Here is a 23838-nt window from a genome sequence, read left to right as displayed (position 1 = left end):
CCGCGGGCGTATATATACGCCTTACTCAGCCGATGCGATAACTGCCCCAGATGCGCAGCCGATGCGTTAACTTTGCGAATAATTTTAGGTGTAGCAGCGCAAAGCAAATGATAGCAGTTTGGAAGGACGTATATATACGCCTGGGGCAGTTAACACATCGGCTGAGCAAGGCGTATATATACGCCCGCGGCAGTTAAGGGGTTAAAATATGTGTTTCTAGAAATATTTGTATTGATAGTCAAAGTCATGAGTGAATAGAATAAGAAACGTGCATTGAATATTTAATATGTCTACTATGCAATATGAATATTCTAATAATACTGATCATATTTTCATTGCTGTTAGCTATTTCATGTCACTAAAAGCGTAACACATTGAATAGTTCATTTAAGCCCATATGTGGAGTATATATATTTATTAATGGTGGTATATACAAATGTTTTCCAGCATTTTGAAATTCATGATATTTTAAATGTAATTTGTACTTTGATTTGCTACATTACTTTGAGAAACCTGATACAACGTTTAGTAATTGATTCCTTTATGTTTTTATGTGAAGTGAAATTTGATCATAAGGTATAATGATCATGTTCTGCTATTACTGTCATGACAATTTATGTATCGTAACTTAGTTACTGGTGAGGGAGTGATGTTAGAACAACTTTCACTTCATCATCTCACCACTAGATGGCTGCACTATGCAGGATCAGTTATTCGAAGATGGCTCACCTGCTAGCTTGAAATTGTAACAAATTAATAATAAATTATAAAATAATGATTATTTGTAAAGGGAAAATACTGGTTAATTGTAAGCATTCCAAACTAACTTGTAAAGTGTTTTTTTTGTAATTTTTCTAATTGTTTTCTAATTTCTAATTGTTTATTAATTTTTCACTCTGTATTTTTAACTGCAGTTCAACTGTAACTTTGAACTGTGAGAGAGTCTGTCTGTCTCGCAGTTAGGAGCTATGTGTTGGACTGTGTGTGTGGAACATGTGTAAAAATAAAACTCTTGCATTATTTCAATTTAGTTCTGCTGATTTGTTAGCAGGATCATTATTAATATTGCGCAGACAAATTTTATAAAAGCAAGCTTGAATTTTCGATTATGTCAAAAAGAATTTCCAATTCTGAAGCTGCCAAAGGATCTACAAAGCGAAAGCATGTTTCGTTTTGGCAATGTATCATAAAACTGCAAAAGCATTTTCAAACAAAAAGTGGAATCGCCGCAAAAGATGGATAAAGGCATATCCTTTGTGTCTCTAACCATTCCGAAATCTGTTTATCAATTTCACGCTGCTCTGCATGGGGGGGGGGGGACTATGCAGCGCGCAATGAACTGGAAGTTGATCTGTCAGCACTATTCTCATCTTCAGGGCAGATGTTTTTTTTTATTCGGCTTATAATTCCTTACTAAATATAGTATTTCATCTCGATGTACTCTGTCTTTGATATGATTTAAATCAAATTCCTCATCATTATAAATATCACGAATACACATCAAATAGTTTTCTGGTTGCAATTTTCTAATTTTGACTATGCGTAATGTATGCTTTACGCATGCGCACGTTCAAAGAAATGTTTAGTAAAGTAAACAAATAAATATTAAGCTATTTTTTTGTAAATTTTGATACCCTTTAGATCATATTTGCTCTTTATTTCATAAATTACGGTTTCATATTTTTAATTTTATAATTTCTGCATGCCATCTTACCAGATTTAAACTGATGATCTATAATCCGGAAAAACCGAAAATCCGGAATCGCCGAAGTCCCGACTAGTCGGGATTAAAGACTTTTGACTGTATAAGGTATTTTATATTCCTATAAAATATCAAATGATCATGAAAAAAATTCTCTGAAAATTAATTAGATATACTAGAAATTCTTACCTGTCTTTTATTATCTGACAGTACAATGAAGACACTTCATTAGTTACAAAGTTTAAAATATCTTTAGATACACTTTTATACTGTATGGTATTGTATTCATCCATTACCTATATATATATTAAATACAGTAATTATAAAATAGTATTGGTCCTGGAGTAACAATAGTTAATTTATAGCAATAGTAATTATAAAATAGTAGTTTACTTAAAGAATAACCACAAATCATTATATGTATTTATATATAGCATAAATTCAAACAAAATATCTAAGAGTAATTATAAATTCCAAACACTTAAAACTTTATATGGAATGGAAAAAGAAAAAACAAATACTTTTAAAGATGTGTTTTTGACACTTGTTTATTGCTCAGTACTCACCAATACACTGTGGACAGTCTATTGATGCCTTTTTGGGAATGAAATCTTGTTTTTGTATTTCTGTGGATAGTGTTTAGCAACTGCATTAAAATGGCATTGATTCAGTCGTTAATTATCTGCATTAATATGAACTCTGATATGTCAGTAGACAAGTGAAGATAAACTGTGCCATGTTGCAATTAATTTCTTAATTTTGTTTATCCTCATTAGATGTTCCATTGTTTATGCATGGATGGCAGTCTTGGAATCAAAGTTGACATTGAAATAAAAAATAAATAAATAAAAAATAAATCATCTCTAGCCTTCTTTAGCCCCCCCAGGAGATAACATTAACAAGAAAAGAAATTCTATTCATTGCAGAAGAATCTGCAGTAGTTTCTGCTTTGTCAAATTCACCCAAAGATCCCAAACACAGGTGGTATTTTTTGCAACTTATCAGCATTAACTAGAAAACTAGCAAGCACCATTTTAATGTTATCATATCATATGCACATTTATTTAATTAATTATGTCAGAGTATGCAAGAACTATTTGCCTAAGGTCAGAGATGTCTTTGTGGAGGATTTCTAAGTAAAATGGACTCACTTCGACATTACACAGAGGGAAAGCTTTGAAAATACCCATGCAGTCACTTGGGCTACCATATATTCGCTGTGCTATTTTATTTGTAAATCTTTTAAAGAATAAAAGGGATAAAACTTACTAACTTAAACATATTTTTTAAAAATAATTATATATGTATATATATCTGCAGGAATATTTAAAAAATTGTTTTGTAATTATATATATAATAAATGCATAGTGATTCAAAAGTATGCTGCAAAGTAAAGGCAATAGAGATGAACAAAATAAGCAGATTTAATATGGAATATCTGTGCGGAAACAGTGCATTGAAGTCGTACAGGGAACTACTCAGCAGCAGATAGAAGTATTCTGTTGCTGTAAATTACTATTCTCTATGCAATTTCAAGTGGTATATATTACTTACATCAATGCAGACTTCGTAAATATGCATTTTATCAATGACAACCAGGAAACATTTCTTTTGGGTATGCTCCTATATGTTGTATATATTCTTAATACTATTATATATATTGTATATTATATATACAGTCAAAAGTCGTTAATTCGGACACCCATAATCCGGACCTCAAAGCTAAAAACTTTCTGCGCATGCGCCGCGTTGGCACATGCGCACAGGTGTTTTACGAGTGCGCGTAAGACCTTGACTACTGCGCATATGCGTGTGCGCAAGTGCAGAATACGTTTTTGCCTGCGCGTTTAATGTATAACGGACGGTGTAAGCTAAAATGATCTAATTATCTATTTCAGTTAATGTTAATGATTGCGTTGTTCCTTAATCTTCGAATTGGATCCCGCTTATTATTTTTTGCAGACTGTAAGAGCAATTTTATAAAAGTAAACTTGAACTTTTGATTATGTCAAATAGAATTTCCGATGCTGGAACTTCCAAAGGATCTACAAAACGAAAGCATGTTTCGAGGTCCAACAAACAAAAAGTGGAATTGCTGCAAAAAATGGATAAAGACATGAAGAATGTGACAGAGAGGTTAGTGAAAACGAAAAAATTTCGATTGACAAGTTAGTCGGTATTCTCGGCACAGCAATTAACGGGACTTGAACAGCGGAACTTTGTAACTGAACAAGAAATTATGTCTGTTTATAGAATTAAAGTGAAAGTATTATCATATAAAACGAAGCAACTTAAACAACTTACATTGAAAGAAATGTTTAATAAAGTAAACAAATAAATATTAAGGTTTTTTTTTTTGGTAAATTTTGATACCCTTTAGATCATAATTGTTCTTTATTTCATGAATTACGGTTTCATATTTTTAATTTTAGAATTTCTGCATGCCATCTTACGAGATTTAAACTGATGATCTATAATCCGGAATCGCCGAAGTCCCGACGAGTCCGGATTAACGACTTTTGACTGTATTGTACAGTGTGAACCTGACATCCAGTATACAACTAACTGGAACATTTTTAAATTACAAAACTTCTTTTCTCTTTTTACAAAATATTATAAAACTAGCCTAAGTACCTGATGCCAGTTAAGTTAGATTGAAAATAATATATCTAACAACAGAGAAAATAATACTGCTGTAATCCTTCTCTAATTATTGATCTTTGATGTAATAAAATCGGGTGAGAGTGTTTTCTTTTGTTATGAGGTATTTTTATCAAAAGAAGACAAATTCACTTAAATGCATTTTTATTGTAAAGCTGTGCAATATAAAATATTTCAAGTTTTATCACCAGAAGCGAAAACATACAAATTCTTTCCAGTTCCTACTTTTGAACATACTATGCACAACTGAGAGTTCCCAGATGAATACCAACTTTAAGCAATTGATCTTGAGCTTTATTGCAAAAGCAAGAAAATCAGTAACAATGACACGCAGTCATTGTTGCTGATATATCACTGTTGCCACTCAGAAAAATGAGGGTGAAAATTAGCATTTTAAGTGTTTTTAATTAACATCTTTGATTTTAGCTATTTTCCCCCCTCCTGGAAAAAAGTGGATGTCAACCTTTTCCAGGACCCAGGAAAGAATTGTAGAAAGTTTGGTGATAATAGTAGTGACTGAGTTATTAGTGAACAAACACACAGACTTTCTTCTTTATATATGTAGATGAGTGCCTTGCAAATCCAACATAAAGCATGTGTAAGACTATGAATCAGAACAAACAAAAACTTTCATAAAGCAGTGTGATTTACTGCTAATAATGAATAAGTGTGACATCACAATACAATCATAAAATCTTTGTTTTGGTTTTCACAATGGTTTAGCTTTTGTGAATAATTATGTAAATTAAGCAATATTCATCTGTTTTTCCTATGCCCCCAATGGGGGGGGGAAGATTAAAATTTATGATCTGTCTTAACAGCAAGCAGTGGAGTATTAACAGAATGATGGCATGTGAAAAATTATGCCAAGCGATTTGAGCTTTTTATATGCTATACGTGTAACTTGTATCTCTTGATTATATAAATAAATAAAGAGTAAATACTTCTTCGAAACTTTTGCTGGAATAACTGGCACAAATTTGGCAGAATCTCCACCAACTTCCATAATCAACAGGATTTCATAATCATATAAGATGTTTTACTTTCATATGTTTACGGCCTACAAGATTAATTTGGCTTTTATGGGTGAAAGGCAATTTTTTTTCTCAGAATCTTACATAGTTTTAAATGTAGGCTTTTGCTATTCAAGCTGACTATTTTTACAAATTTAACCTGGAAATTTCTTTTCTCCCAAGTCGCATATCCTATGTCGTCTCTTTAAAATAATAATAAAAAATCTGATGTGTACACCACATGACTTCCTTGTACGGAATATTAAATTATACGCATTTTTTCTTGCATATTATTTAAACTTATTAGATTGACCTACTTCGCCGACAGCGCATAAACCACAATAGAATAAATGCATTCTTTAAAATTCACTTTGTTTACCATAGCGACACTCTGGCGCTAGGTTTACTTAACAGTATTATATTTCATTCATATTATAACTCATAATGCACAAAATGTATATCATTTAAAGAATTATATAATCGTTGCCACAAATTCTATTCAAATACTATAATAAAGCTAGAACTATGTATAAAAGATATTAAGCAAACAAAACAAAAAAGAAACAGTTTTTCACAGACAGTTCAGTATTTCTCATTTAATTAATTCAGTTCTCACTTCGCGAGAAGGCAAAAATACATAAAAACTCAAAATATCTACATTAAAAATTACGAAGTAAATCTCAAACGCTTATTTCCTCGAAAAAATTCCAGAAAGAATTAAGCACGATTTAATTGGCAATAATAAATGAATGCGTTACCTTTGTTGCTGTGAAACTAAGTTTCTCTAGATTGGCAACAAATCCACTAGTCTCCTGTTTCAAATGTAAACATCAATGGCCACCATTAAAAACAGGCTTAGCGGCAATTAAACAAACTGATAATTCTCAAAATATTGCACACAGATTTACTAAAGGCATAAAATCCTTAACCGGAAGATAAAAACAACATAATTCAATCATTTTTAAAGCAAAAAATGTACAATTTACAAACATATAAGAGTAAAGAAACTGAAATCACCAAGCCGGGTAATAGAGTTGATATATATATAAATATATTTATATACGTATGGTGCGGCCAATTTCAACCAAAATACGAGGTGCACATATACATGTTATAGCAGTCCTATATACAAAATTTCACCGTTCTGAGGCTACTCGTTTTTGAGTTATGCGAGATACGTACGCACGCACGTACGTACATACGTTCGTACAGACGCCACGAAAAATTATCTTCAAAATTAATTTTAAAGCACTTTTATAATTTTTTTGAAAGAAAAGAGTATTTTATTCTGTCCTTACGTACAGATATCACGCAAAAACATCGTTAAATTGCATTCGATAGCGGTCAAAATGGATATTTTCGTTGAAATATGCTGCCTGAAAATTTTCGTGATTACAATACTTCCTTTTTACTTCGTACAAGGAAGTGAAAAAGGTTTGAATCTTCACAATCAGACAACTAAACTAGAAAGCACAAAACAATTCCCCAACTCCCTCTTTTTTGCACACTGTTTGCAATGAACAGTTCTGATGTTACATGAGAATCTTTTATTTGAAACAAATTTATATTACTTTAAATTGATGAGGAAAATGTAAACACCTTTTGATGATGTTTAAAAAATAATAAAATTATGGTAACTTGATGCTACTATATTAAACAGTATTTTAAAATTAAAACAAAACAGCCAAAAAAATTGCACTTCATTTGATAAAATAATAATAGTAAGAAATATGTTCTCTTGCAAAATGTTAGTTTTCTGTACTAATGATTTTTACATCTTAATTTATTTTTGAGCATGAACATTTAAAGAAATTTACATAGATATTTTAAAACAGACAGACTATTTACATTAATACTCAGAAATCTGTTACTATGTCTTAAAGTGAAAATAAGCTGTATCATATCATATTACTTTTAAGAAACTGCAACAGAGTTAAGAAATCTTACAAGTATGAAAAATCATACCTTTTCATAAAAATTCTGCAACTGGTGTAGCATGTATAAATCTAAAAATCGCATCTTTCTAGGATGAATACTATGCTGTTTATTATCAAAGCGATCAAGACATCCCAAGAGAAATTTGAAAGTATTACGTATCTAAAAATACAAAGCAAATGTTCTTTTAAATTATACACAAAAAGAATACACAATTAAAAAATTTAATGCTAAATTCTAAATTATGAAATTATCCAAAATTCTTTGGATTGCTATTATAAAGCTACAATATAAATTCTAGATTAGTGCATAAATTTTATATTTATATTTTAAAAAACACTGAGTATTCATCAATTAATATAGAGCTTCCTTCAAAGATCAAAACGTCTATGTGAGCTTTGGAATTCAGATTAGGATCAATTAACAAACATAAAAGGATAAAATGGCTTACATTTATCAGCAATTATGAAGGCCAAATTATATCAATGCCAAAAATGTGCATTTATTTTGGAAATCTGTAGATTTTTAGGAGTGTTTTGTTACACCATAAAAATAATATAAAAAATTACCTTTGAAAATAAAAATTAAGATTTTTTTTTCTTCTTTAAATTTCTAATGGTAGATTACAAAGACAACTGTAGTCAGAACAAGCAAAAATGAAAAAAAAAAAAAAAAAAAAAAAATTGTCCTTAGTACCTATAAATCCATTTTGTGTCTCGGCTCCCAATATCTCTCCCAGAGAGATCCATTGGCATTGCGCACAACCTCGGCACTGCGTACTGCATTGGCTTTGCCCATATCTATTTTCACTTAAAAAAACATCAGAGAATTGCACAAACTCGGCATTGTGCACTGCACTGGCTTTGCCCATGTACCTATCGATCTATTTTCACTTAAAAAACATCAGAGAATTGCACAACCTCAGCTTTTGCAATCTTTTAGGATCGAACCAAAAAGAAATACAAAATATTAAAAATAAGCAACTTTAAAACAAACCATACAAGAAAATTTTGTTCACTTACCCTTTTCAAGAAAAATGTAAAATCTTTCTGAGGGGTTTTATATATGTATATTGAATTTATCTCAGGTGGAAACCCTTTTGGATCCCCCCCCTCATCTTTAAATAAATTTAATAATGTTTTATACTCCGTTTCCGTAATATATGCAGAAAAAAGGCAAAAACCCACAGGGGGAAAAACTCGATAAAAAAAAAAAAAAAAAAAAACCACCACATAAGAACATTTAAACCGCAACAGAATTAACTGCTCAAATTAACAGGTAAAATTTAAAAAAAAAAAAAAAAAAAAAAAAAAAAAAAAAAAAAACAAATAAATAAATAAATAAATAAATAAAAATAAAATAAAATAAAATAAAGCTTTCAGATTTTACATTACGCCCAAAGGGGCATTTTTTTAACGTTTTGTGTGTTACATTTCTTTATCAAATTTAATGTTCTTTACACTTAAACCATAAAATTCAGTTCAACAGCAATATCGCAAAATAATTTTAAAATGAGCATATCTTTAGAATTTCCGATACGCAGTTTTGCACTTTGCACGTAAAAATGTTTTTTTTTTTTTTCCCACATACTGTGTTACCGTTGTTCGCTTTGAAATCTTTGAGTTTGTTAATCAAAAATTCGTTCAAGTTTTACAAAATATCAATCAGATAATAAGAGAAATTCCAAATTCCAAGTTTGGGCTTCCAGATGCCCATATTAGTTTGGAAACGTATGTTATTAAAAATTTGATGGCTCTAGGTACCGTTGTTTTATCACAATGTGAGAAACATTTATGCAGATTTTTCAATACTTAATTTCTTTATAAATATAACACAGGGCGATAACATCTAGTGGCAACAGAATAACAACACAGCTTCAAAACATCGGGTTAGCCATGTTGGCGCATTTATTGCCGATTGAAAAACAATCGCCAAGCAGTGGGCTAAGCCGCATTTCAACCCCTCTTGTCTAATGATGGTATTAACTGTCTATTTGATGGGGTTGCAAGGCAATTATTATTATTATTTTGAGCGTCTCCCGTTGGGTGAAACAATTATAGTAAACTATGAGCAAGCTAAATATCGAAATTCAACAAAATTATCCAGTTTTGGTCATTAAGAAAACACATAACTATCCATCATGATACATACTATTGAAGTGATGCTGTTAAAATTGAAGGAATTACTATAAGAGAAAATTCTTGAGCAACTAACAAATTTTCTAGACTCTTCAGACTTTCATATATGCCAGCACAGCATAATAACTTGGCATAAAATATGATTCTGCAAGAGCTGTCAAAAACTGTCTTACATTTCCTTTGCAGAAGAACAAAGTGGTTTCCATAAAGAAGGAATTCATATGCTCATAAAACAGTGGAATATAATTGCAGAAAATAATGGTGAATATAGGATATATCAAGAAATCTCTGTCTCTCTTTCTCTTCATTCCTGATATGACTGCTCGTACTTAAATTTTAAATATGGCACAAAATTTTGCTATTATCTAAAACTGAGAAAATCATAATTGTTTACACACCTGCATTTTTTAGGCCATAAAAATTAAATTTTAAATTCATTTGAGCTCGTTAAATTAGTTAAGATGACATTACTAAAATGAAATAAATTTAAGTAGGTTAAAAATGGAAATAAATAAAAGATTTTCATGCCACATTATATTTAAACTTCAATTCCCTTAAAATTATTGGCATAACAAGTGAAATCAAATTTGATTTTTATATCCAGTCAAAATACATTTTAGCCACTAGCACAGCACTTTTTAATGATTTTACTTCAATTACTATTTCCCTAATTATAAATACTTGCAATTTTAGCTATTTCTCATTTGAAAGGATAGAGCAGATGAACAATCTGCAACTCAAAAACTTATTTTTATAATATGCTTGAAGGCTACAATATCAAAACATGTTATCTATAATGCTTAAAATATAATTAAAGTGTAAATAATGAAGTGTCATTAGAATTTAACCATTTTCCTGTTATGAACAACAGTAAAAGTATACTTACTTTATTCAAATTCTCAGCACATTCTTCTATTATTTTAATTTTTACAGCAATATTATCATGCTGACAAGCATGAGAAGCAATCCACCAACGTAAAACATCAACTCCAAATGCAGGGAATTTTCTATCCTTAAAAATTAAAGAAACTAAAAGTTGGTAAGAACAGTAAGATACAAGGCTATTAGATGTTTGAATGGTTTTAACACAGCTATAATATATAACATACAAAGAGATTAATAAGATTTTATAAAATACTAAAATTTAAATAACTCAGTATTTTTAAAATAATAATTGCCGCCCAACCAGTATATTGGTTTGTGTCGCTGACTGCCTCATGGAAGGGCCTGGGTTCAAATCCTGGAGAAGGCATGGATGTTTGTAAATGTATATTGTTGATAGGGCATAGCGACACTCTAAATATGCGGTGAGCCGAAAGTCCTCTTATGTGGCTTGGTGGAATGTTAGAGGGGTGGGAGACCCCCCAACTCCCACCACGGAGTGCTCTCCATCAAAATTGGGGGCGGAACTGAGCTAAATCACACTGTCACCTGAAACGTGCTCAAGGCTGTTGCCAATGGCAGGCGTATTCTAGTGCTCCTTACCATGAGGAATTTCATGGGCTTGGGCTGACAACGCCAGACAAGTGAGCATAAGCAACACCAACAACAAAATAATAATTTTAACAATTATAATTTCTTTGAAACATAAAAAGTATTGAAATACTTGGATTGAAAAATCAACAAAAATACTAAAATTTAAATCGCTCAGTATTTTAAAATAATAATTTGAACAATTGTAATTTCCTTCAAACATATAAAGTATTGAAATACTTAGATGGAAAAATCAAACCAAATTTGAATATAACACAATTTTAAAAGAAAAAGATCAGCATCTTTAGCAATTATTTTTAATTAAATAATAATAAATAATACAACAATGAGAAACTTAATTTTAGAAACAATGTTTCTAGTTTATAATCCATATTCATAATGTTTGTTGTCATAATCCATAATCATAACGCTTGTTGTGTGCAACTGTAGCATAATTGCATACAACAGACATTATGATACTTGTCTGCACTGATTAATGTTTTCCAATTGCAAGTTCAGATGCCAAAAAATATGACAATGACTTTAATGCCTAATCAGGACCAACAGACAGATGTTTCCTAAGAAATATACGAAATGCTGCAGTAAATTTAAATCTTTTCATTTTTTAAATAAAAATAAAAACAAATCTAATTTTATTTGCATAAAATTATGATAAACTCATTTGCATTTAACTTATTAACACTTCAAAGAGAGGATTCTATTACAAATAAAGATCAGAAACATGAAAGCATACTGTTGCCATTATGGTGCATAAAATATTTTATTAAAAAGAATCTGTAAAAAAGTTATTTTATTTGTACTTCTTAATAACATTTTGCAAAAAAGGACTATTTTATATTATTAAATATGATAAATAAAATATATTTATAATACCCTAGAACCCTTTAATATATTGATTGAAAATTTTCTAACTTTACTTCCATGTATTATTTGCCTACATTCAAAGTAAAATCAATCAGTTATGAAGAAATTTTATGACACACAAATTGTCATTTTCCATACATATTGCCTTTATTAACCTTATCCAAATAAACTCTTTTACTTTGATTTTTCTCTATTTAAGTTGATATTTTTTTACTTTATTCATTACAAGAAATATGAAAAACCAATGCTACAGTTTTAAAAAATTGAAATTATTTCTAAATTTTAATTTTATGCAATTGTAATGATTTAATATAATGAGTTAGTAGCAATAAGTATCATTTTCATTTAAAAAATGAAATATCTATGCCATTTTATATATTATTATTTTAACCCTCTGAGCGACACAGGATTTTCATGAAGACCGGTATTTAAACAGCATTTATTAATTGAGTTCGTATAATTATTTATTTTAGTCTGTATTTTCATAAACTTACATCTATTAAGATGATATTTACATTATTAAAAAAGTAAGAAAGCAAAATTTCTTAAAGTATGAACTAATATATGCCAAGTAGCAAAACTTCTGATGACCAAATAAAGCAGGTCATAATGCTCAGAGGGTTAAATGACAACAACTTTCTTTCAGGTTTTATCTGAAACCTTCAGAATTGAAAGTTTTTTTACTATTAATTTTTTAAATCTATAATAATGCATTAATTATAACATTCAGAAACATCAAAATAATAATCACAGAAAATGCATTTACCTTAGAGCCAGAAATTATGTCAGCAGGAGATATCACATTTCCTTCTGATTTTGACATTTTACGACCATCAGCATCAGTTGTGAAGCCATGAAGGACAATTGTTCTAAATTTTAGTGATTTACCTTTAGTATATATTTATGCAGAAAAAGTTGAGAATAAATAATTCAATTTCAATATATTACACTCAAGTATCTATAGAAAATTCTGTAGATAATAACTATCAGCTTGGCACTAAATATTATATAAATAAAAATGTGTTAAAGGCTTAAAACTTTACACATTAAAATTAACATAGGTGAAACACTTATAAAAGTTGACATGCCGAGCTAGGAAGGTGCGAGTGTAGACTACATTTCAACAGTCACAAGCTTCTCATTTGTTTGATACAATATTCATAGAAAAGTTTCATAAAGTTTAAAAGGTAGTACATTGAATTTATATACTGACTGTGGATAACACACAATCTCAAATTATAGGGATTTTACTATATTCTTGCTAAGTTATTACATCCAACAGACACTAAAATCTACCATCACTTTATGGTATTGCTTAAAATTTTTCAAATTGTTGAGAATAATCACACGTACTCCCCGTTCTTGTTTTAATGTCATGTATTTTAACCGTAACTGTTTTATAGTTTTGCTTAGGTTGATCTGGCAACAGTCGAAGTAGTCCTTGGTCATGGTTTGATATGTAAAAACGTGCTGTTCCATGTGCGTGAAATTCCATCTTTTAATAAAGCCTCTACTTAATTATCATCGGCCTCTGATTCACCTTTTTTTAAATCTTTACATCAGAGCGTGGTTCTGATATTGAACACGCTAGAGGCAAAGCATTTATATTTGTTTTGTGGAACTTATTTGTTTGGAACAGAATCGCAATCGAACTGATGCTGATGGTGAAATTTGAAATGGCAGCACGTGATGAGAACACAAAGTATTGTGTTGAGCCGTTTAACGGTAAAAACGTTTCTCTGTTTAAGCGCCGTGTAGAAGCTGTGTTTGCGGACAAAGAACTTGATAAATATTTAGACGTTGAAGCAGATGAAACGAAAGTTGCCGAAATCAAAGATGCAAAAAAGGCTTACGCATTGCTGCTAACCCTTCTAGATGATGCCATATTGGCGACCATGTCGAGCGAATCTTCTGCATGTGAAATTTGGAGCAGTTTAAAGAATAAATACCATAAGGTGAGTGCAGTTAGTCAAATATTAGTAAGAAAGAAATTATCGACACTGAAGAAACGTCGAGATTGCAGTATGCAGTCACATATTAACAAACTGTTGGCGATCGTAAATGAACTGCGGCTCTTGGGTGCTGAAGTCAAAGATATGGATGTGATTATTTATTTGTTGATGTCGCTACCTGCTGAGTACGACATTATTAAATCGACAATTGAGAACCAGCCAAATGAAATGCTTACGCTGGACTTTGTTATGCAAAGGCTCTTGAATGCTGAAGAATTGCAAGGTGAGAGAAATTCTTACGATTCTTGTATTTCTGGCTCAAGTAATAACGTACCTTTTAGTGCTGATAAGCGTGATATCATCTGCCACAAATGTAAAAATAAAGGTCATATTGCCAAGCTTTGCAAGAAAAAATTAGTTTGTTTTGGATGTGGACGCCCAGGGCATTACAGGAAGGATTGCAGATTTAAGCATAAATCAGATTATAGAGAATCGGCTGCAGTAACATTCATGGTTGGTGAGCCTGTTGGAAATTTCATTCTGGATTCTGGAGCATCTACACACATGTGTAATAAAGGTGAGTGGTTTGAAGAAATTAAACCTTTTTCTGGAACTGTTGCATGTGCTTCGAAAAATGAAGTTTTAAAGGTAGAAGGTATTGGTATAGTACCTGGAACATTAAATGGAAGAGAAATATTACTTAAAGATGTGTTATATGTGCCTGAGTTGAACGCTCAATTAATATCTGTGAAGAATATTCAAAACGCAGGTTACAGTGTAATTTTTAAGAATGATGTAGCTGTTATTGAAAAGAGAAATGAAAAATTTGAGTTTGCTAAACTCAATGAGAAAGGACAGTATATGAGTCAATTTGAACCAGTTAAAGCTTCAACACACATTGCAAATCATAGTGCAGAATTATGGCACAGGCGCATGGGGCACTCATCTGATAAAATATTAAAAGAAATGGGTTTGCCAGTATCTGAGTCACCATCAAGCTTTTGTGAAGAGTGCATATTAGCAAAACATTCCAACACTCCTATGAACAAAGGTCCTAGAAGCAGAGAGCATGTGCCGATGAGAATGGTACACACTGACATATGTGGTCCCATTGATCCACCCACTAGGGAAGGTGAAAAGTATTTTGCTACAATCATAGACGATTTTTCTAGATTTACTGAAGTGCATCTCTTAAAGCACAAGAGTGACATAAATGAAGTGTTTAAGTTGTTCCTAAAGCAGAATCCTGATGTCTACAAAATTCGGTGTGATAATGCCAAGGAATACGTGTCTGGTGAACTAGCTCGTTATTGCAAGAAAAATGGTGTCATGATAGATCCTGCTCCGCCATATTCACCTCCTTTAAATGGTGTGGCTGAGAGAGCCAACAGATATCTTTTAGAGAAGGCCCGAGCTCTAATATGTGAAGCAAAGCTTTCTAAATCCTTCTGGGGCTATGCTGTACAGACAGCTGCATATCTTAAGAATAGAATTCCAAATCAGACTGTTGAAAATATACCTTATAAGCTCAAATATGGGAAGCCGCCTGATTTGAATATTATTAAGGTATTTGGATCTGATGCATACATGAGAGTTCCTGATAACTTAAGAAAGAAATTGGATCCAAAATCAAAAAAGATGATTTTTATTGGATACTCTACCATGGGTTATCGTTTACTGGACCCAGTCACAAATCATGTTGTGGTTTCTCGAAATGTATTGTTCAATGAAGAGAAAAAGAAATGTATCTCAGTTCAAGATGATTTTTCCATAGAAAGTAAAGATCCTGCTAAAGATGAGGTAGTATATGATTCAAGTGATGTAGAATCCAGAAATCTTGAAGAAAGTCATGAAGAAATTACTAGGCAAAGAAGAAATATAAAATTACCTGTAACGTTGAATGATTACTTTGTGTATGAAGCTAATGTGGCAACTCTTGATACAGTAACATATGAGGATATAACATCAAGCAAGTCCTATGGAGGAAAGCCATGGATGAGGAAATAGCTTCTCTTAATAAAAATGAAGTGTGGAAGTTAGTCAACTTGCCAAAGGATGAAAAGCCAATATCCTGTAAATGGGTGTTGCGCATCAAATGAAACAATGTTTACAAAGCTAGATTGGTTGCTCGTGGCTTTGAACAGAAGCCAGGTATTGATTACTTTGAGACCTATGCTCCTGTAATTAGTACATCATCACTTCGACTAGTGCTGGCTATCATTGTTCAAAATAATCTTGAAATCTATGCATTAGATGTAAAGACTGCATTTCTGAATGGTGATCTCCAAGAAACAATCTACATGGAACAACCAATGGGCTACAGTGACAACAGTGGTCGTGTGTGCAAGCTTCTTAAGAGTCTTTATGGACTTAAGCAAGCACCGAGGCAGTGGTTCAAGAGATTTATTGATTTTATAATTATGCAAAACTTCCAACAACTTAACTGTGAAGCATGTACTTTTGTAAGAAGAACTAAACAGAGTGAAATATTTACTGTGCTGTATGTAGATGACTTGCTAATTGCTGGTTCTAATGATTCAGAGGTAAAAATTGTGATTGAACTACTTAGAAATGAATTTGAGATGTCCAAGGCTGAAGTTGCAAATGAATTTCTTGGAATAAGTTTTGAATATTCACAGATTAAACTTACTTTAGGTCAAAAATCTTATGTTGAAAAATTATTAAATAGATTTAGAATGTTAGATTGTAAGCCATCTGATACTCCTCTAGTGCCAAAGTCAACTTCATCAAATTTTGTGAATGGTGAAAGATTTCATGGCCCTTATCGTGAACTTGTAGTGCTTTGCTGTATCTGTCTATGACAACTCGTCCTGATATTCTGTTTTCTGTGAACTGTCTGAGTCAGATACAAGAATAACCCACTAACAGTGCTTGGGTGGTCTGAAGCAAATTCTTCGATATTTAAAAGGGACATCTGAACTGAAATTATTATTTTGTAAATTTAATAGTGTTGATATTATGATAAATGTTTATGTTGATGCTGATTGGGGGTCAAATACAAATGATAGAAAATCTATTTCAGGGTACATTATTTTCTTTAATGATTGTCCTGTAACTTGGTCTGTCAAAAAGCAAACATCTATTGCTCTGTCCTCTACCGAGGCAGAAATTTTGGCTTTAGCAAAAGCTATTCAAGACCTAACTGTATTTTATAATGTATCTAAAGAAGTTTTAGGAGTCGACAATATTAAAGTTTCAGTTTTTGAGGATAATAAGTCTGTAATTAAAGCAATATTAAATGAAAGTAATTGTGCTAGACTAAAACATTTGGACATTAAATTAAAGTATATTAGGGATATTGTAAAATTGTATGATATAAATCTTGTATATGTTTCTAGTGAAAATCAGTTAGCTGATTTGTTTACAAAATGCTTGCCTAAACCAAGATTATGTTATTTAAGAGACAAATGTAAAATAATATGTGATTAAGGGAGGGTGTTGAGAATAATCACACGTACTCCCCGTTCTTGTTTTAATGTCATGTATTTTAACTGTAACTGTTTTATAGTTTTGCTTAGGTTGATCTGGCAACAGTCGAAGTAGTCCTTGGTCATGGTTTAATATGTAGAAACGTGCTGTTCCATGTGCGTGAAATTCCATCATTTAATAAAGCCTCTACTTAATTATCATCAGCCTCTGATTCACCTTTTTTTTTTAAATCTTTACACAAATTATACCAGAAAATGCCATTCTGTGATGTATTAGACATGGTGGATTCATGAGGCTTTAATGAATAAAATAGATGTTGTACTGTGTAGTGACAATTGAGCTGCAAAGGCCTCTCATCAGTGGTGCAGCAGCATACAAACATTACATTTTATCAAAAACTAAAGTATCTTATGGCATAAATTCTACAGATAGTGGTTCACAAACTCTGTGCCCTGGGGAGCCATGGCCTCTTTACAGGCCACAAAATATTGTAAAAGCAATCTGTTGTATTTTAGCAGTGCATAATGGCTCTCCCATGGTAATATTTTATCATGCACTATTGAACTGTGGCAAGAATTTTTATTTTCCATAAACAGGAAAAATACAAAGATGCAGAAGATTTTGCTAATGTTTTAATAAAAATGGCATATTTATGCAACATTTCTGAAAAGCTTATAGAGACATTAGGATTTTCTGGAAGCAAGAGGGATTGAAAAATTTTCAACCGCCTTCACCGGGGATCAAACCACGGACCTCTGGAATACCTGCCCAGCGTGCAGAACCACTACACCATGAAGGCATGCCAAGAAAGTGGGAGAAATACCTTATATACTTCCCCTTTTAAAGGGTGACTGGAGTTTTTTTAGGGGAACCAATTGCCAAATCCTGGGTGTGGGGAATCCTCATCCAACACCCTTTTAGTTTGGGCGCCACTGTAGAGACATTAGGATTTTTTGAAAGCAAGAGGGATTGAAAAATTAGTAACCGCCTTCGCCGGAAATCGAACCACACACCTTTGGAATACCAGCCCAGTGTGCAGATCCACTACACCATGAAGGCACGCCAAGAAGGTGGAAGAAATACCTTATAAGCTGAATTCCTTTAATCTCTCTCTGCAGGGAGGGGAAAAGTATCTTTTGAAATCAATGGGAAATAATATCAGCTTTTATAACAAAAACTCAAACTATGGAGATGAAAACTGAATAAAAATACAGGCAACGATTATTTTTTAATATTACAAAAAATCTTGACTTCATATGAACTTGATATTTCTTAAGATATAAAAATGCTGTTTGAAGATACTTATCACAACTAATTATCTGATTTTAGAAATACTTTCAAAATGAAAGTTTCAATAAGTTTGCATGGATTCAAGATCCATTTAACACTAGCACTATCTTAATTTATTTTTGATATCTTGCAACATCAGTTTGAAAGTAAAATTTGGCAACATGGAAATGACAGAATTTTGGATTTCAATAAAATATGAATATCCCCTTCTAAGGCTTAGCGGAATTTAATTCTATTTTTGACGTTGTATTTGTTCAAAGCTTGGTTTTTGTACTCACGGTACTAAAAAGCAAGTATAGAGCAAAAATTAAAGTGGAAAAGTGGGTAGATGTGTCGATTTTTATCTCCAGGATTTGAGAAAACAAGTGTAATGATTTGCAGGCTCTATCACAGTGATTATTAATTTAATGTTAATAAAGTAAAAAAAAAATAAGTACAGTACAAAGTCTTTAATTCAGACCCGTCAGGACTTCGGTGATTCTGGATTATAGATCAATTTAAATCTGGTAAGATGGCATGCAGTAATTATAAAATTAAAAATATGAAACCGTAATTTATGAAATAAAGAGCAATTATGATCTAAAAGGTATCAAAGTTTACCAAAAAAAAAAGCTTAATATGTATTTGTTTATTTTATTAAACATTTCTTTCAATGCGCGCATGCGTAAAGCATACATTACGCATAGCCGAAATTAGAAAATTGCAACCAGAAAACTATTTGATGTGTATTTGTGATATTTATAATGATGAGGAATTTGATTTAAATCATATCAAAGACAGAGTACATCGAGATGAAATACTACATTTAGTAAGGAATTATAAGCCGAATAAAATAAAAACATCTGCCCTGAAGATGAGGATAGTGCTGACAGATCAACTTCCAGTTCATTGCATGCTGCGACGTCTCCCCACCCTGCGCAGAGCAGCATGAAATTGATAAACAGATTTCGGAATGGCTAGAGACACAAAGGATATGCCTTTATTTATTTTTTGCAGCAATTCCACTTTTTCTTTGATGGACATCGAAACGTGGTTTCGGTTTGTAGATCCTTTGGCAGCTCCAGAATCGGAAACTCTTTTTGACATAATCAAAAGTTCAAGCTTATTTTTTTTTTAAATTGCTCTAGCAGTCTGCAAAAAATAATAAGTTGGATCCAATTAGAAGATTAAGGAACAATGCAATCTGCAACACCAACTGAAATAGATAATTAAATAATTTTAGCTTAGTTCATATCATGCATTATACATTAAACGTGCATGCGTAAACGCATATGCGCATGCGTAAAGGTATTATGAGCATGCACAGAAAGTTTGTAGCTTTGAGGTCCAGATTATGGACGTCTGGATTAAAGACTTTGTACTGTAATGAATTTTATTTTTTTAATCTCTTACATATGATTAGTTATATTTTTACTTAGGGTATCATGAAACAATTTTAATTGAAAAAAGGCATCACAATCCAGAAAAGTTTGGGAACTTATAGATGATTTGCCAAGAACAAATGCAATGCAAAATGTACCATTGGTTGTACTAATTGTTCATAGTAGATAGGGAATCTGTTGATAATTAAGTATGCATGCAGGATGTTTGGTATTGGTTAGAATCAAGCCAAAAATTCAGGAAATGCACCAGATTATGTCTGAAAATAATTTTCATGCAACTGATGTAACAGTACAGAAATATGAATTCATAAGTTTTGAGGGCAATTAGACAAAGGTCTCTTTTCTTCAGATGCAAAAATATATTTAAAAAAAAGCATACATAAGGCTGCTGTTTTGTTTAATTTAAAATTTTAAGTGCTGTGTTTTCCTTGCAATTTGAACCATTTTAAGTTGTGTTTCTTCAAATGATGGCCAGCTTGCATAAAGGCGATGGCATTTTCATAAAGTTCTGCTCTAACCCCATCTTCATACACCTCAAATTTGCACATTAAGGAAAGGTTATATAATTGACTCCAGTCATCAAACTCTGTGAATCCTTCCAGAAGTCATGTTAATGGTAGCATCATTTCAGTGTGGCCCATGAATATTATTTCAAAAATGGATACACATAACAGGAATGTAATGCAAGATATATGTTGAATATACATAAAGTCTAAGAAATTATTGACTCTATCAAGACATCTAAACTATGTGCAACAAAATCTACAGTCTTTTTTTATTTCATGTTTTGTTTTTAACACATTTCTCTAATTTTTAATTATGACTAGAATTTGTCTATGTTTCACATTTAGTGGCTTCAAGCCTAAACTATTAATATGTACTTGGATGAGATTTTTCCTAAATGCATTTTCTATATTGTTTGAGGATATTTAATACCATGCAAGACAGAAAAGACATTTTCTGAAGTGCAGGTAAAAGAAATTCAATAGATTCTTGATTGACCTGGATAACAGGTACTTCCTTATTATAGTGGCCCACAAAATTTAATCATTAATCAACCGAGATGTAACATGTAGTGAGATACAACAACACATGGAAAGCTTTCAGCAAGACATCTCGGTTCATAGCAACTGAATCTTGGGGCTGCTATAATAGGGAAGTACCGGATAACACTGAGGAATGCCCACAGTTAGCCCAAAATCCCAGCTAATCCAACAGTAGTTAGAAAAAATTCCATTTATTTGGAGATTAAATGCTGAGGATTACGTATAAGCACGAGTGTTTTTTGGGGGAAACTGGTAAAAAAAATGAGTTTTTTTTTTTTTTTTTTTTTTCAGAAAATGAATATATAGGTATAGTATAAGTTATTTTTTACAATTTCAGTGGTGGGAGGTGACTGGGAACGAGGGGGGTAAAAGATATTCAAAAATATATATTATACAAACAAAGTGTAAATGATTTGATTACATGCTTATTTTGAATTTCAAATTATTAAAATTAAATTGTCAAGCATAAGAATGACTAAAAATTCAGTTTGGTATAATATACCATGAAACATTGGTACTACACAAAGTCCAACATTACAGTTATTACAATAGTATCTTGTTTCTTTCCTTATTTTTTTACCCCTCTGTAATGTTGTATCCAACATTATAGTTCATACAATAGTATCTTGTTTCTTTCCTTATCTTTTTACCTTTCTCATCTCTTTTACTGCAACAAATGATAAAACTATTTACTGGAACCATCACTCAAAAAATCATCACTTTCATCACTGAAACTATCTGATAAATTGGCATATTCAAAATTGTGATCGTCTGAGTCGCTCATTATCAGATAACGTTTTCTAAACAATTACAAAAAAAAAAAAAAAAAAAAAAAAAAAAACCCACTTATTTCAAGTTAATTTGTGGTTAATTGCTTATTTTTATGATATTAACGTAATAAAAATGGATATATTACCTTTTCCACACCAAATAACTGCTTTATAACAAAGGATTTCTAACAAAATTATAGCTAATCATCAAAATGCAACACCTGGTTTACACAAGGAAAATGCTGCATAGTGATACCATCTATGCTAAGTAAGTTTAATTATAATCTAACCTACATATTTTTACTGGATCGGATCTCAGACGGGCATTAGAAATAAAATAACATGAAATACAAGAGAGCCCGTGTTAGACATGGGCATGCGCAAATTTGCCAGTAACTTTCGCCCATGTCAGACACGGGCTAAAGAATTAAGGGGTTAAATCAGCATCCAAATCAGGAACAATCTTCAAAACAGTAAAAAACAATGCTTTTGTTTGTATTACTGTATTTTAATAGGAGTCAATAGTAACCAAAATATTAATAGCTGTATATATAATTTATTTTTGAAATTTAGGAATTTATTTTTAATGGATGCTTTAACAATATTCATGTGCTTTAGATTATGATCAATTAAATTACATATTGTTGAGAATAAAAGTATTTTCTAAACACAGTAAGATCAGTTGTCATTGCTGCTATTATCTCATACCATTTATATATATATATATATATATATATATATATATATACATATATATATATATATTTTGCATTCCTCATAGAAATTTGTCTTTAACTGAAAGTTTGTGACATTAATTTTTCTACTATCATTTTACACTAAAGAAATTTAACCTCTTTTAAACAAGGCCCAGTTAATCTGTAACCCAATTAACAGAAAGCTGACTATATTATATAAAGCCATAACCTAATTTTTAACTACTTTTTTTACAGTTACTCCTTTAAATGCATTCCCTTCAAAACAATTATTTTACAGATCTGTGGTTTTGATAGGTGCTTAAGACATACACTGCATTTTACCCCTTTCAAACACTAAACTAAAAGTAATAATTTTAAAAAACGAAAATTTGAAACAGCTTTACAATTAATTAATCTGATGGAATATTTAAATATATGTGTGAAATGAAAATGAAAAACAGAGTTAAACCATAGTAATACTTTTATCCTGAATTTTTATATAAATATGCCTATCCCTCGATTTACATGGTTTAAAAACACAAAAGTCAGAAGTTGTCTTTTTACCAAAGAATACAACTTCCTTATTACAACCGTTAGATCAAGGAATAATTTCGACTTTTAAGGCATCGTATATCAAACAAACCTTCAGGTATATTTTACAGCAAATGGAGAATAATTAATCTCTTACTCTTATGGATTTCTGGAAGAAATTTACAATCTCAGATTGTGTTAAGCATGTTGGACTGTCATATACTCATTAAACAATCAACACTCAATGCATGCTGGAAAGCGATATGATTGAATGCTGCTAAAGATGAAAATGATAGATTGCCATTAGAGCATGAATATTCTCAGTTCACTGAATTGGCCCAAACTATTGGAGGAGAAGGATTTAAGGATTTAGCTCAGGCGGACATTTAAGAAATACTGGCTGATGAAGAACTAAATGAGGATGAGTTAGTTAATATGATTCATGAAACAAATAAATATGATGAAGAGCAGTCTGAACCAGTTGTATTCACAGCAAGCGTCATCAGATTGAATTGGGAAGAAAATTAGGTAATCATTTTTTACAATATAACACGAATGTTGAATGAGCTTTCCAATTCCAACGGGAGCTTAGTAAGTGCTTAAATTAATATGAGGAGGTTTACAAAGATTTAAGGGAAAAAAAAAAAACCTAGGCGGAAATTACAGATTTCACTACAAAGTCTTGTCAATCTGAGATCTTCCCTAATTCGTCAACCATTGAAGCAGAATCTTATCTAGAACGCTCAAGTGATGAAAGTGACATCATACCAATCAAGAAGAAAAGACTAATAGATCATGAAAGTTATGACCGCGATTAAACTTATAATAATTTTTTTTGGATGATCTTATATTTTCATAATATAAAATAAATTAAATATGTACTTTTATTACCTACATATATTTATTATTTTATGA

The 23838-nt window shown here is 31.4% G+C and overlaps 1 protein-coding gene across 3 annotated transcripts in view; it reads right to left on the bottom strand.

The window, feature by feature from the left end:
• IleRS-m (Isoleucyl-tRNA synthetase, mitochondrial) overlaps window positions 1-23838 on the bottom strand; it is a 142876-nt gene that overhangs the window by 24158 nt on the left and 94880 nt on the right. For 2 of the 3 annotated variants that reach the window (XM_085815710.1, XM_085815709.1), the window contains exons 16-20: window positions 12574-12676; window positions 10336-10461; window positions 7342-7473; window positions 6135-6188; window positions 1892-1998 (exon numbers count right to left, since the gene is read on the bottom strand). In XM_085815710.1, the coding sequence (XP_085671836.1) occupies window positions 1892-1998; window positions 6135-6188; window positions 7342-7473; window positions 10336-10461; window positions 12574-12676 (522 nt within the window). The remainder of the gene's footprint in view (window positions 1-1891; window positions 1999-6134; window positions 6189-7341; window positions 7474-10335; window positions 10462-12573; window positions 12677-23838) is intronic. The other variant, XM_085815708.1, reaches the window with a different exon arrangement.

This window comes from Stegodyphus dumicola, chromosome 4 (assembly GCF_044657685.1).
Source record: "Stegodyphus dumicola isolate Sdum_Otavi_A_Nest chromosome 4, ASM4465768v1".
NCBI lineage: Eukaryota > Metazoa > Arthropoda > Arachnida > Araneae > Eresidae > Stegodyphus > Stegodyphus dumicola.
This window is presented reverse-complemented; position numbering and strand designations above follow the sequence as displayed.